This window comes from Rattus rattus, chromosome 17, assembly GCF_011064425.1.
Source record: "Rattus rattus isolate New Zealand chromosome 17, Rrattus_CSIRO_v1, whole genome shotgun sequence".
Taxonomy (NCBI): domain Eukaryota; kingdom Metazoa; phylum Chordata; class Mammalia; order Rodentia; family Muridae; genus Rattus; species Rattus rattus.
This window is the reverse complement of record NC_046170.1, coordinates 24,396,435-24,410,130: the sequence shown is the minus strand read 5'-3', so window position 1 is coordinate 24,410,130 and position 13,696 is coordinate 24,396,435. Positions and strand designations below refer to the sequence as shown.

Genomic DNA, 13,696 nt, shown 5'->3' with positions numbered 1-13,696 from the left:
AGATGAAAATGTATGCCACACTACAGTTATTCTGAGAGCTTGCCAGAGTACAGTTGTCTCGAGAGCCTGTGACGGCCTTCCATTCTCTTTGGAATAAAATGACTGTGTAGTAAGCCATATGAACCGAGGTTCCTGGCAGATGACTACGGGGGTTACTGTGGTATCCTGGCATGATGTTTCTTTCCTTTACCATCCACCCATTTGTCATCTGATACCCTCATTTTAGAAGTCTTTATATTAACGTCTCTAGACAGAGCCATCTGTTAGAGGGTGGCTGGAGTTGATGTCATAATTCCAGTGCTCCCTTTTAAATATTTTTTGACCCAACAATTACAAAGAGGCATTGTGGAATATAAACATACAAGAGATGTGCTAATGTGAAATGCAAACACTAATAAAACGTAAACTTAAGATAGGAAGGCATTCACAGTCAAAGAAAAGAATCTACTGAAATTTGTTCAGCCTTTTAAAATGCATCATAAAATGAGAAATGTTTCACTGCAGAATAAAGTTTTGGCTTCTTTTATGATCAAAAGGAAGGGTAATTATGATTGTCAGGAAAACACATTGAGCAGCTGTGTACAGTTAACAAAAGAGCCATTCTATGATGCTCTCGAAAACTGGCACTTTAAATATTCCCGTTTCCTAGAAATTAGCTTCTTTCCAACTAGAGCAGATACCAAAGAGATTGCTTTCTATTAATCATGGCATTGTACCAGGTGAGTTCTCAGAGCCAACTGGATCCTCTTTCTCTTGGGACAGTTCCCACATACATGATGTAACAGTTACATATACTGATTTATTATTGATACTCAGACTTGTCTATGTCCCAGCACTGTAATAACTGATTTTTAAGTTTTCAAAACTAAATATAATTTAAACCCTTAGAGGGGCTCGTTTCAGTAGACTCACACTCATACAGCTGGCTTAGAGATAAGTCTTAAGAGCAGCACAACGAATAATTCTGCAGTTTGTTTTATGAGGGCTAATTAATAGGTACTTACTCATTAAAAACTAGGTCTGGTGCAAAATAGAGGAATTGGCTGTTCGTGTGTTTGTACGATCTCCAACTCAAAGCGAACGATGATAGACACATCCAAGAATACTGGATGAGGGTGATTTGGTCCTCGAGAGGCAAGTTTTTAAATCCTAGAGAACAGAACAATTAATCACCGAAAGACACTTAGCATGCGAGTACATTCCAGGAAGAAGTCAGCTCTCACTACCTTTCCCTAACAGACTCAAATCAATTCCACAGACACCTACGGGGGCTGAGTGCCTGGCTCTGCACAAGACTTCATTTTAAATTCATGTTAAACACTTAGTGCGAAGGGGTGGTGGCGGTGGGGAGCTGCTGGGACAAATCACACTAAGGAGTCCATCGAGGTTCTGCTATGACAACCAATGCACAGGAAGACACTGTATTCACCTGCGAAACTTGCTTCATCCCCACACAATCAACAGCACCCACTTAAAGAGGGGGTTTAACTGTCGCCATCTGCATGTCTGCAAGAGCAGAAAAATTTTAGTCTTTTTGACTCTGTGGTCCCAATTGCCTGGGATACCAGCTGTTGACAGTGTTGTGCAGCAGGGCAGGCATCTTGCTCTAGGCCCCACTGTGCTTTTTCTCCTTCCTTATTTAAAATGGTGTCATGCTATTCTCTGGGATGAAGCCCCTATTTTTCCTTCAGGCTGTAGGTTGACCACAGGTCACTGATGGACCAGGGCAATGTGAAACATTTCTCCATGGTGCTTCTGTAGGCTAACAGGATCTCATTAACTAAATCCTGCCTGGCAGAAAATGAACACCCACCAGCAGAGAGTTCGAGAGTGCTTTATGGGTGCTGAGGGCAGGGATGGGTTTTGTTTGCCTGTGGTGTATGTGCAAGTATATGGATGTGTGCACAGGTATGTGTGTGGCCCTGTGGATGCAGTATGGAGAGGCCATATGTGGGCATGGCTTGTCTATTGTTGTGGGCTTTATCTTTTGAAGCAGGGTCTTTTTCTGAATCTGGAGTTAGGCTGTGTGGTCTGAAAGCTCCAGGATCCTTCCATCTCTGTCTCTCTCTGGTGCTGGGGTCACAGGCCTGCTTATCTTCTCTGAGATGGAGACCATATGTGATATAATTGTTGGCTCTGAGGATTCAAACTCAGGTGTGTGTGAAGGCACTTTACCAACCATCTACTGAGTCCCAAGCAGGATTTATTCATCTATTTTTTAACCAGAAAGAGTTGATCAGAGTGTCTTGCAAGACCCCTGACAGGCCTAAGTTCCTTACGCCTGAGCTTAGGTTAAATCTAAGTGCTGTCCTGCCAAGAGCCAGCTCAGTGTTACTTCACTAACAATGTATTTTACCTCATTACTACTTGAGGATAAAGTAATCCCTTTTTTGGGCAAACACCATCCATGCATCTGCCTTTAAAACAACAGAACTAGGGGGTTGGGGATTTAGCTCAGTGTTAGAGCGCTTGCCTAGCAAGCGCAAGGCCCTGGGTTCGGTCCCCAGCTCCTAGAAAAAAACAAACAAACAAACAAACAAACAAACAAACAAAAAAACCAGAACTATAAGCCTTCATTCTTGGCGGGAAAGAAATGAACCAGTGTCTAGTATTCTCCCAGCACTCTAGAGTCTTCCGTACTTGTGCCAGGATGCACTGCAAAGCAGACACCAGGGCACCACTCTTAGGCAGGGCCTGAGCAGTCCACGGTCCTACCTGGAAGTACCTTGGCCCACTTCACGACCTGGATCATCTGTTTGCCTGCCAGGCGGTTGAGCGTGGAGAGCAGGCTCTCGGCGGTGTCGGGCTTGGAATTGTCGTAGCCTGCATACACGGTCTCAGGCTCGATGTTCTCCAGGATCATGGCCGGGGATGGCGTGAGTGCATGCGTGATGGAGGTGAGCTGCGGGACCAGCGCCGAGTTCACTGATGGCTCCTTGGTCGGAGCGATGTATGTGGTCCCCTCTTCTGGACTCTGGGGTGGCGGTGGTGGGGGCTGCTGTGGTTGCTCCTCGTGGAGGCCTTTTAACTTCCCCAGCTTCTTTGACTTTCGAGCTGCCAAACGCAAAAATCAGACGGGTTAAGGGCAAATGAACATATCATCTCGAACGCATCGCATGAGGCCATTGAGCTGCAATTAAGACACGCTCTCTCCTAAAGTACCTCTGTGCCAAAAGGAGTACCTTCCAAATAGTTTAAGGGAGATGGCCAAGCTCCCACGTTAGTACTACCTGAAGCAGGCTAGCAGCGTTTTGTGCCTTTGACTCATGGCACAGGTCAGACACCTGCAGGATGACTTGAACCTTTTCCTGTCTCAAAACAGAGAGGAGACTAGGCAGAAAGGGACACAAAACTGTATCGCTGATACAAGCAGGGCCCACAACAACAACAACAACAACAACAACAACAACAACAACAACAACAACAAAATAGAAAAAAGTAAATGGACTGCTTAATACCAAGCAGGTTCTAAATAGTTTGAACAAAAAACAAAACAAACAACAACAACAAAAAAAAAAACCCAACCAACCAACAACAACAAACCCCTCCCAAAAACAATTTAACAATTATTTTGGGGAGTGATTATTAAGATTCTCGTTTTAGAATAGCACTTCAGAGTTTGTCCAATCCCAGGAAATGGTGTTTGGAGGGACAGCAGTTGCTTCAAATGCTAACATCCTGGGATCTGGCAGAGGTGAATGCAAAGATAACTAGGAAGAGGCATGAGTGGATGGGCAGCAAAACAAAGCTCAGAAGAACCAAGATGAGCTATGGCTGTGCTACTTACTAATTTTGCAGTTGTAGCACTTTCGATTCATTTAGAAATTCTACATGAACCAGATATAGCTTCTATTTAATCTGAACATGCGTCTCAGCCTTATTGGACACTCTCCGAACACAGGACAGGGCTATGCCACACCAACAAACGTGGTTTAAGACATAATCACTTACATTTACAATTACAGCTATTAATGTTTATCCTGTTCACCACAGAAAAAATGGCGATTCAGCTAAAAGTGAAGCTACCACCCAAAAACAGACACACCACATCTGTTACCTGGCCTTTAACTGCTGGAACTCGGATAAACAGGAGACTAAGAGAGCAGGAGTCTCTGTAGATGTCTATGGCCCATGTTACCACCAAAGACCATACAGACATTTGTAGTTTGGGCTGCTGTCTGAGTTGATGTCTGTGGGCTGAGCTAAGTTAGCGCCCTGCCTCATCAGCTGTGACCCTCAGGTGACCTGGCCCTGCCCTTCACCTGGACAGTGCATGAGAGCTGGCCCTGGTGTCGTGGGTACACGAGAGCTTGCTTTAATGGCATGCACCCGGGAGAGCTGTTCCCACCCCTTGCCTGGGAAGCATGAGAGAGCTGGCAGGCTGACCAACTCAGGTATCACCCAGGCCCAGATCCAGGACTTAGAATTGGCCACTCCAACATCTACCCCATCTATGAACTGCTGGAGAGTGTGAAGGGGGCCATGACACACGTCAACAAGGTATTAGAGAAGAGTCCTGGTGAGAATGCAATATCAATGGTGCAGCAGAAGCCAGAGGCCTTGAACCACACCAACAATTTATTGTAGTGAACATTTATAAGCAAAGATGTGTGGACAGAAGCACATACTGTGACACACCAGGACACAGTACAGCTTCCATGATGAGATGTTTTTATGTTTTTAATTTAACTGTTTTTTATTTCTTGCTTTCTTTTGGGAGGAGGTTCCAAAGGTGGAGGGTGGAGATGGAGGTATTGGGAGATGAGTGGGTTTGGGGTGCATGATATTAAATTCACAATCAATAAAAAGTTTAAAAAATGTCTAACAGGCTAATTTTAAAATTTCAATCATTTATTAATAGACTCCCGCTGTTGGTAGAGGATCTGAGGCAGGAGCTTCTGACTGTGATTTTCAGCACCATTTGAATGAGGACCCGGTCTCTTATCCGCATACTGCTGACACTGTAGTGTAGGGAATCAAGATGCTTCAAGGCGATGTGGGAATGAAAACACACCAGAATGTACCAGGAAAGTGACTGGCCAACCAGATCCGAGAAACACCAAACAGCTAAATTATGCCAAACGCCAGATCCTCTAGAGCAGTCACTGGTCCTTTGGGCAATGAGATCCTAGAGCTTCTGACACAGAGAAACCTTTCTGAGCTTCAGGTTGTTTACCTGAAACATGGCAGGGAGGGCTCTGTGAGAGGTCCTATTCAAGAGAGAAGGAAGAGGGCAAGTAGTATGACCGACATCATAAGGATCTCTGGCTTCCATACATATGTGCACTGATGTGCACACATACCTGTGCACGTGTGCACAGATATTCTAGACACTGTGTAGTGACACACATCTACTGTCTTATAATTTCAGAGGTGGAGGCAAGAAAGATAGTGTTAATTCAAGGCCAGTCTGGGCAGCAGAGTGATTTCAAGGCTAAGCTGCACTGCAGGGAGATACTGTCCCCAACAGCAGAAAACAAAACCAGGAAGGAGCTCATTGAAGTTTCTTTGTGCTTCCTCAGATGAGGCTGTGATAGATGCTGGATACAGTCTCACTGACAGAAACAGTGACGGCCGATACTTTCATGTCTCATTAAAATGATATCTGCTTGCAAATGAAGTATCAAGTGTGTATTTGTTTTAATGTCCAGGTCTATTTTGTTGTGTTGGTTTCCCGTGTCTGATTTCAAGTCGGTGTCACGAGTATCAGAGAGAATAGCGACTGTCTTCTCCAGGCTGTCACCGGGAGCATGACAACCGCACAGGTTTCAGCACTGCATGGACCCTTCTACTTAACTTCACATATGACTTTGCAGACGCCCCAGGACACTTGAAACTGAGAGATAATCTATCTTTACCAACACAGGCTAGGTGAGGCTCTCAATGCCCTCAGGGTGTGGATTCTTCAGCCCCAAGCATATACGTGTGCAACTGAAAGCCCAGGGCATGTGGGGAGAGGAAGATGTCTTACACATTCTTAACAATATCCTGTGTAACATGCTGTTAACTTGTGAGTTCTTGGCGAATATTTATTGAATGAATATGTTTCATTTTAAACAATAAATTTCACAATGTATGAATACATGAAGCCTCAGTTTATTTCCCTGTACCCCCCCCCCAAAAGTAGACAAACTTCTGAGATTCTTAGATAAAGTTTTTGAGTCACTAATTATTCCTTAGAAAAATTTCTACTGTGCAATGACCCATTTGTGAACTTACTACACTTAGAAGTTTATATTCAAAGCAATGAGCTGTAGTTATTGAGTACCCAGTGTCTGGACACAGTTCAGAAGACTTGTATATTTCTAGAAATCCAGTGTTCAGGACCGACCCGTGACTATTATTACTGTTATTATTCTCTCAGATGAAGAAGCCGAGACCCCGAAGGAGAGGTGCCGTTTGAAGGTTTTAGGACTAGCAAAGCTCAGAGAGAACGTTTGAATCCAGTCATGACCCCGGCTCTCCCTTCCATGCTGTGTGGTCTCTCTTCTAATCTGCCTCTCTACCTTCTTAGCGTCATTTTTAGGCTGTAGGAGGAGCACTAGCTTCACATTCAAGTGCATAATTAAGATGTTTGCTAATTACAGAGGGATAATTTTGGCTAAAGATCCTCAATGAGCCTGTTTCTCTTACTCAGAGTGAACCTGGCTATTTGGATAGGGTAGTCACTGGGCTTTGGTGATCTCATAGTCCCAAAGTCAGAGCCACACTGTCCTGTCAGCAATAGTATCGCACTCTTTCATATTCTCTTTGTCTCTGTCTCTGTCTCTCTGTCTTGTCTCTGTCTGTCTCTCTGTCTCTGTCTCTCTCTGTGTGTCTCTGTCCCTTTCTCTCTCTGTCTCTGTCTCTCTGTCTCTCTCTGTCTCTGTGTCTTTGTCTTTGTGTCTCTGTGTCTCTGTGTCTCTGTGTCTGTCTCTCTCTCTCTCTCTCTCTCTCTCTCTCTCTCTGTGTGTGTGTGTGTGTTTCACACTTAGATTAATTCACTTGAAAGAGGAATTTCATTTATCCATATTGGATTTTACCGAAAGCCATGTGCCCTCAGGTACCAAGGCCTTACTGGCAATATCTTGGCAGCTTCTATCTCCTGGTCCAGCTAGGAAACAGAACTCCATAGATTCTCCCCATGAATTAATTTCCAGGATCTGGCAATGGGAGGCACTGATTCCTGTCTCTGACCAAAAATCAGAACATCAAGTTGGAGCACCTTTGTGGTACTCCACAAAGACTGGGACGACTTCCCTGTGCGATCTGGAGAACGGCTGAAACTTTACATTCCAGTGTAACAGGATATCCTGCTTGGCTTATTCTACCGCTGAGGGGTGTGAGGACCTGAGTACCTTTAGACAAAAACCTATGCTGCCTCAGTGATGACAGTGGAGAAGAGAAGCCAATCTTTTCCACCATCTTCCAGTGAGGTGATGGCATACACAGATTCTCCAAGTACCTTATCACTTCAGCTTCCTTCCATGTTAGAAATTTGGATCTCTTGAAAATTAAAGACTTGGCAGCAGATATTAGAGTGCTGTATAAGGATTACATTATTATCATCATCATCATCATCATCATCATCATCATCATCATCATCATCATCACTGTTCTTGTTGTTACAGTTGGTTCACAGGCCAAGTGTAATTGTATCCCATAGGGCAGTAAGAATGCAATATTCATTCTTGGGGTGTTGATTTTAGCCAAACAAATGTGATTATGCTTTTGGTGCAAGACTTCATTTTCTTTTAGTCACAAGAGGAGGTTTGCAAAATCAGGAAGAAGGAAGCCTTTCTCAGTCACATCATCAAAAGAAGAAATGGTACCTGTTTCCAGATGCCACTAATTGGTTCTACAGCAAAACCATCCTAATTTGTACTAATAGGGAAAAAGGAATCTAAATGGTTCTTAAGGGAACACATGCTAATTGCACGCAGGTGAGGGGCTAAGGGTACGCTAAGCTGTCTTCAAGAATAAACAATTAGCTTTTCAATGGAAAATGAAGTGATGTCTGGCAATTGTTTATAAATACTCCTGCGATGGTTAAGAATGTTGAAATGGCATTAAAAAGGATCTGTACATATTTTCAGATCCTTCTACATAATTAACCAAGAACTACATGTTACTGATTTAACAGGACATGCGAAACGGCAGAGGTAAACTCAATGTCTGACTAATTTGTAAGAAATTCTGAACTAGTGCACCTCCCACTAAACTTTCAGGTGTGCAAAGCTACCCACAGATACCATTACAGGCACAATTAATCAATATGATTTTATTGCCTTTTTCATATCTACAATTACTTAGCTAATGCCTACCCACTGCATAAGCAATACTGCTTTCCAAACAGTGAATTGTTTATGGCGAAATCTTAGCTCTGGCAAGAGAGAACCATTTTGAGAAAGCCGAGTCAGAAAACTGAGTAGGTTATACAAGCCGCTTGGGTTGAGTTTTGAGTAAGGGCATCAGAACTTTGGAGAAAAAGAGACAGCGGCAGCAGCTGTTTTATCTCCGCACGGGGTTAACCCTTCTGTTCAATTCTCACCATGCCTCCACTGGACTTTGGTGTGACTTGGAAGTGGACCAGGCCACATTCCTGCAGGAGATACACCGCCAATCAGATAGTGCTGACCTGCCCAAGAGTAAAGTCCTTCAGACCAGAAGCCAGAGCAAGCAGTGAAGCTGGACGGAGGGAAAGACAGTAAGAACAGGGCTTCGGAGTGCACAAAACAAGGTTCTGGGTTATGGCTTTCCTATAGCAGATGCCTACATGCATCTGGACATATTTTTTGATGGTATTTATAATTCTTAGCTATACTTTTTTCTCATTATTTTATTTTTAATATTAGTCAGGATCAGGAATATGTATCTACACGAATACAAGCATGGGGAAGGCTCCATCCTGGGCTGGTAGTTTTAACAGAGAGATGATGTGTCTTCAGTGCAGCCAGGTTGGGGACTGTACTAGGGAGAGCCTTGGAATACAGAGGGATATCCTCCTGTGCTCTCCAGCAAGCAATGGGGAGACGTCCAGGACTGTCTTCTGCTGAAACTTTGGCAGAATGGGGGGGGGGGGGAGAAGGACAGTTTTGACAGCAGGATGGAACCTGTCCTCTAACTCTCAAGCTCCCTGTGGCCCTTTGGACAAGGATCTATGGAGAGTGACAGGCAGTGTGGTGATTTGCAGGACCAAGTGACAATTTCTAATAGTCACCTTGGGAAGCCATCACAGTGTACAAATGAAAGTCTCCAGGAATCCTTGAATTGAACACGAGAGGAGGCAGGACTGTATCCACGTGCTCTGAGGAGGGCTGATGAGAAGCCTAGAGTGTTCTGAGGAGGGACGGGGGGGGGAAGAGAAGCCTAGTGGTTTACTTCTATCTGTGCTGCTCCCTGCCTGCCCAGCAGGACTGTGAAAACGTGAAGGGGTGTTTTCTGAATGGAGATGACCACCTATTTTCTTTTTACTAAGGATTTAGAGGACCAAAGAAGAGATTTAGCCTAAACAGCAGAACGTCCGCTGAGGATCTTGGAATGTGATCCAGAGAGTCTAGAGTGTTGCAGATAGCAAGAACACACAACATTGCTTTCTAAATTCCCCGAGGTCCTGGCGGCAGGCATCCTGTTTCCCAAGTGCAGCTCAGCACTCAGGTAAAAACAAGCGATTGAGCATGTTTTGGAGATTTGGAGTCTTGTTGTGGAAGTCAGGAAGACCCTGTGATGTACATTCCAGTCTTACAACGATGTTAAAGGAGCTAGCTGCTGGGCTCAATTTTGTCCGGAACACAGAAAGAAGCTGCTTATGCTCACAAGTGTGATAAGGTGTCATCTGAGTGACATCATCCGAAAATATGCAAAAATGGCAAATACCGTGACTTTGGAATGCTTCAAAGAATTTTCAGCGTTATGAAGAATAAACCTGGCTACTGTCCCCCAACCCTATCTCTTGCCCAGCACCTCAAAAAAAAGTTGTCTCCACAATTTAAATCATAGGCTGCTTGCTCATCTCCATAAAATACGGCCTTCCTTTTCACCTAATCCCAAGAGAGCATGTATGAGTTGGGAGTTGATAAAGGGTAACCGAGGAGCTACAAGCAAGGCAAGTTCTCCCGCAAATGCTGCCCTCATCCATGCCCAAGAGGTGTCTGCTTTGTTCCCACTGTTCAGGGGGCAAAGTGACTGGTGACAGGGGTGGGCACTGCATACAAACATCATGCTGTATAGTGGGGAGGATGTGACTGATTGGTAAAGCCCTGGAAGCTCCAGACTGCACCTGTGGCCGACATCTGACCCCAGAGGTCAGAGTTCAACTGTCTACAAGGTCACAGTTGGCTCCCACTAATGACAGATGAATGTGTTAAATAGAAGCCCTGTGGCCACCCCAGCCAGTTCATAGGTCTGTTTTCTTTTCTAATCCGCAGGGCACTGCACCCCCACACACTGGGCTGCTGTGATGGGCGGTGCTCCTGTCTATATCACCCTCAGTGCAATCGGAAAAGAGCTCTAAAAAGGCAGGAAGCAAACTCGTTAGGTTGGCTGGTCTCAAATTGACTAGAGGAAGAATCTATGTTTTGCTAAGAATCAAAGCCCTAAAGCAATGCTGTGCTAGACCATTGGGTTTTTTGGACACACATTTTAAAACCAAATTAACCATATTTGGAAAATACAGATATCGATCTCCACACATCCTATTCTCGAGGGATCACTATGTAGAAAATTTGATATGTTTGCAAAAATTCTCAGTAGTTTTATAATACTAATTTAAAAGGAGAAAAACTAGGTGTGGCTGGCATACACCTGTAATCTTAACAATTGAAAGATCGATGCAGGAGGATGGCCACCTGTTCAAAACCATCTTGGTCTACATGGTGTGTTCAAGGGTAGCTGGGACCACATAGCGAGTGTGAAGCAAACCTGGGCTACAGAGGAAGATTCTCAAAAAGCAGAAACACAAACAATTATAATAGTAAATAAGAAAAGCTAGCACAGAAATTAGCCATGACCATCCAGAAAAAGATCCCTTCTTCAAAGGGCAAATTCTTTACCAGCTGTGACAGCTGCCTTCGTGGCACATACACGAGCACAGAATTTATTACATGGAACAGGTCTCATCGGTATGGGGGTAGATAAATAGCCTCATTAAGAATGGTTTATAGAGAAGCGTTACTATTGTAGCAAGGTTGCAGAGGTGAATAAGGTAGGAGAAAGAGGCAGGAGGCAGTGACCTGAAAATGACTCCAGTGTTCAACTTAATGGGCTGTGCCACTGGGCTATGCCCTCCTAAGTGAGCTCAGGCTGAGCAGGATGAAGCTGAAGGGAGACCAGACTAAGTAGAAAACCCCTTGTATGGCCCTGTACAGACCTCTTCACACTGGTAGTTAACTTAGTGGGACCCACTTTATGCAAATAAAACATGGAAAAATGAAGCATTCGTGTCATTCAGTGGCAGAGAGTATGTTTAATATGTAGGAGACCCTGGGTTCCAGAAGCTTTTGCCAACAGAGGAGCAGAGTACTACACTGGGCAATGGCACGGTCTTTATGAACAGTTCGGTACAGGATTCCTTAGATAAGTTGCAAGCATCATTGTTAGCACAGTGCTTGGGCATTTCTGGCATCTCACTTGTGAATTCCCCTCTCATCTTCTTCTGAGCCTCCCTTGCTGCTTTATCTCAGTCATTTCCAGCTTTCCTGAATAGCATCCAGGGGCTGCAAACCATGCCACTCACCAGAGAATTCTGAGGCACCCAAGAAAGCTGCCTATCTCAACCTAGTTCAGATTAAAATAAAAGGCTGTATGGTTTATATGTATAAGAAATAAAAGCTGGGAGCTGGAAAGACAGTTTGGTGGCTGCCACTGCAAAGGACCCCATAGCAGTTCCCAGAATCTGCATGGTGGTTTACCACGATCTGTAACTCCAGCTACAGCGGACCTGATGCCTTCCTCTGACCTCTATTGTATATATATATGTATATGTATACGTATGTGTATGTATATGTGTATATGTATATGTATTTGTATATACACATACATGTGGGAAAAGCATACACACACAAAATGAGAATAAATCTTAAAAGGTAAGAGAAATAAAAATTATCAATGGAGGAGAACATACACAGACTGAAAGATCAGTCAAATTTTATCTTAAATGTTCATGTTCTTGAAAAATGTTCTTTTTAGTTTGGCCTTTTTTCCATAAAATAATTACTCATAGATATATCCCTGCAATTCAAATTATTTTTTCAAGAACAATTACTTGGAAGCTTGTTTTATTGAAAAAAAAATCAGCCCATAGTGAGGCATTCCCAGGGTGCCACTGAATTTAGGAGGAGGATTAAGCTTGTAATCATATCATATGTAATCTTTTACATTATTCACAGGAAAAGTAAACTGAGCAAGTTTCATTGGATTATATTGTGATCAAATCAGGTATTATTATTATTATCATTATTATTATTATTGACTAATATTAATTAACAAATGTAAATGACATTAATAATATTAACAATATTGATAATATTAAATAAGAATGATATTATGATAACAATCATTTAAACCATTCAAGAGCAATAGCCACTGGAAAGTCCAGGTAACCTAACAGAAATTATCAGTGAACAAAACTTCATGACTGAAACTACATAGAAAATAGAATCCATTTCTGAGAATTGTTGCTCAGCCAAAGATGCCAGATAGCTTGTAAAAATCTCCTCATGACAAACTAACACTAGTTTGCAAGAGGACCAGGGGAAGCACATACTGAGCAGTTCCCAGGGTACCACTCATATTAGGGGAGGAGTAAGCAGGCCTGAGAAAAGGGAAAACAAATGTTAATGTTTATAGCTTCTAAAATAAATATTTCACATTTTATTCCTCTGACATTATCAGAATAAGTCTAAATTAAGAATTAATAGTAGCCAATGATGAAAAAAGTTATTTTTCTAGGCTGGGTTCTCTTCAGAATACTGGTAGACTTGGTCTGAAAACTCCCAGATTGAGTGGAACTGGACCAAATTGGCCTGCTTTGAAGCATTGAGAAGGCAACCTGCAGTGGCTCCTGGGCTGAGGGGTCAGTCCGGCAGATCCGGAGAGGGGAGAGTGAGAGGAGCTGGGAGAAGCACCAGGCCGGCATAGGCCGGCCCTGCCCAGCTGTTTACAAGGCTCCCTTCTATTCTGTCCTTTGGTCTTCTGCCACAGTAAAAATTCCAGAGCACTGGAGACTCCCTCAAAACCAGTCCAACATCATAGGCTGAACAAAAGCTCCTTTAAGGGACTATGCTTTCTGTCTTCATTTCAAAAGTATTCTTTACATTAACACCACTTAGCCAAAACAAATAAACAGTAACCAACCTCCTTCCTTACACCAAAACAAAACAAACAAACAAAGCAAAATACCAAAGGAACACAGAACAACAGAAAAAGCAAGGTGCAGAGAAAGTTCTTTCAGAGCCAAATACTCAAACGCGGAAGGAGTTTATCTTTTATTTTACAGGAGATGGGATCCCAGGCGGCTGTGGAAATTGGTGATTGAAGCTGTGAAGAGGAGCTGCCCAGAGGACTTCGGTAAGGAAAAGTAGGTCTTTCTGAAAGCATTTCTCGGACCATCTCAGTTCACATTTGAAACAATGTTAGCGATTCATGTAAAAAACTCTAAAGTCTTTTCAGCAAACTCTTAAAGTAACATCACATTCACAGCAACGGAAAACCTAGACTG

General features: G+C 43.3%; 1 protein-coding gene across 5 annotated transcripts in view; it reads right to left on the bottom strand.

The window, feature by feature from the left end:
• The window catches only part of Nr3c2 (nuclear receptor subfamily 3 group C member 2), a 338,093-nt gene that overhangs the window by 58,055 nt on the left and 266,342 nt on the right, over window positions 1-13,696 (bottom strand). For 4 of the 5 annotated variants that reach the window (XM_032888220.1, XM_032888217.1, XM_032888219.1 and 1 more), the window contains exons 5-6: window positions 2,716-3,054; window positions 966-1,149 (exon numbers count right to left, since the gene is read on the bottom strand). In XM_032888220.1, coding sequence (XP_032744111.1) covers window positions 1,001-1,149; window positions 2,716-3,054 — 488 coding nt within the window. In that variant the 3' untranslated portion in view covers window positions 966-1,000. Of the gene's footprint in view, window positions 1-965; window positions 1,150-2,715; window positions 3,055-13,696 lie in introns of those variants that run through there. The other variant, XM_032888221.1, reaches the window with a different exon arrangement.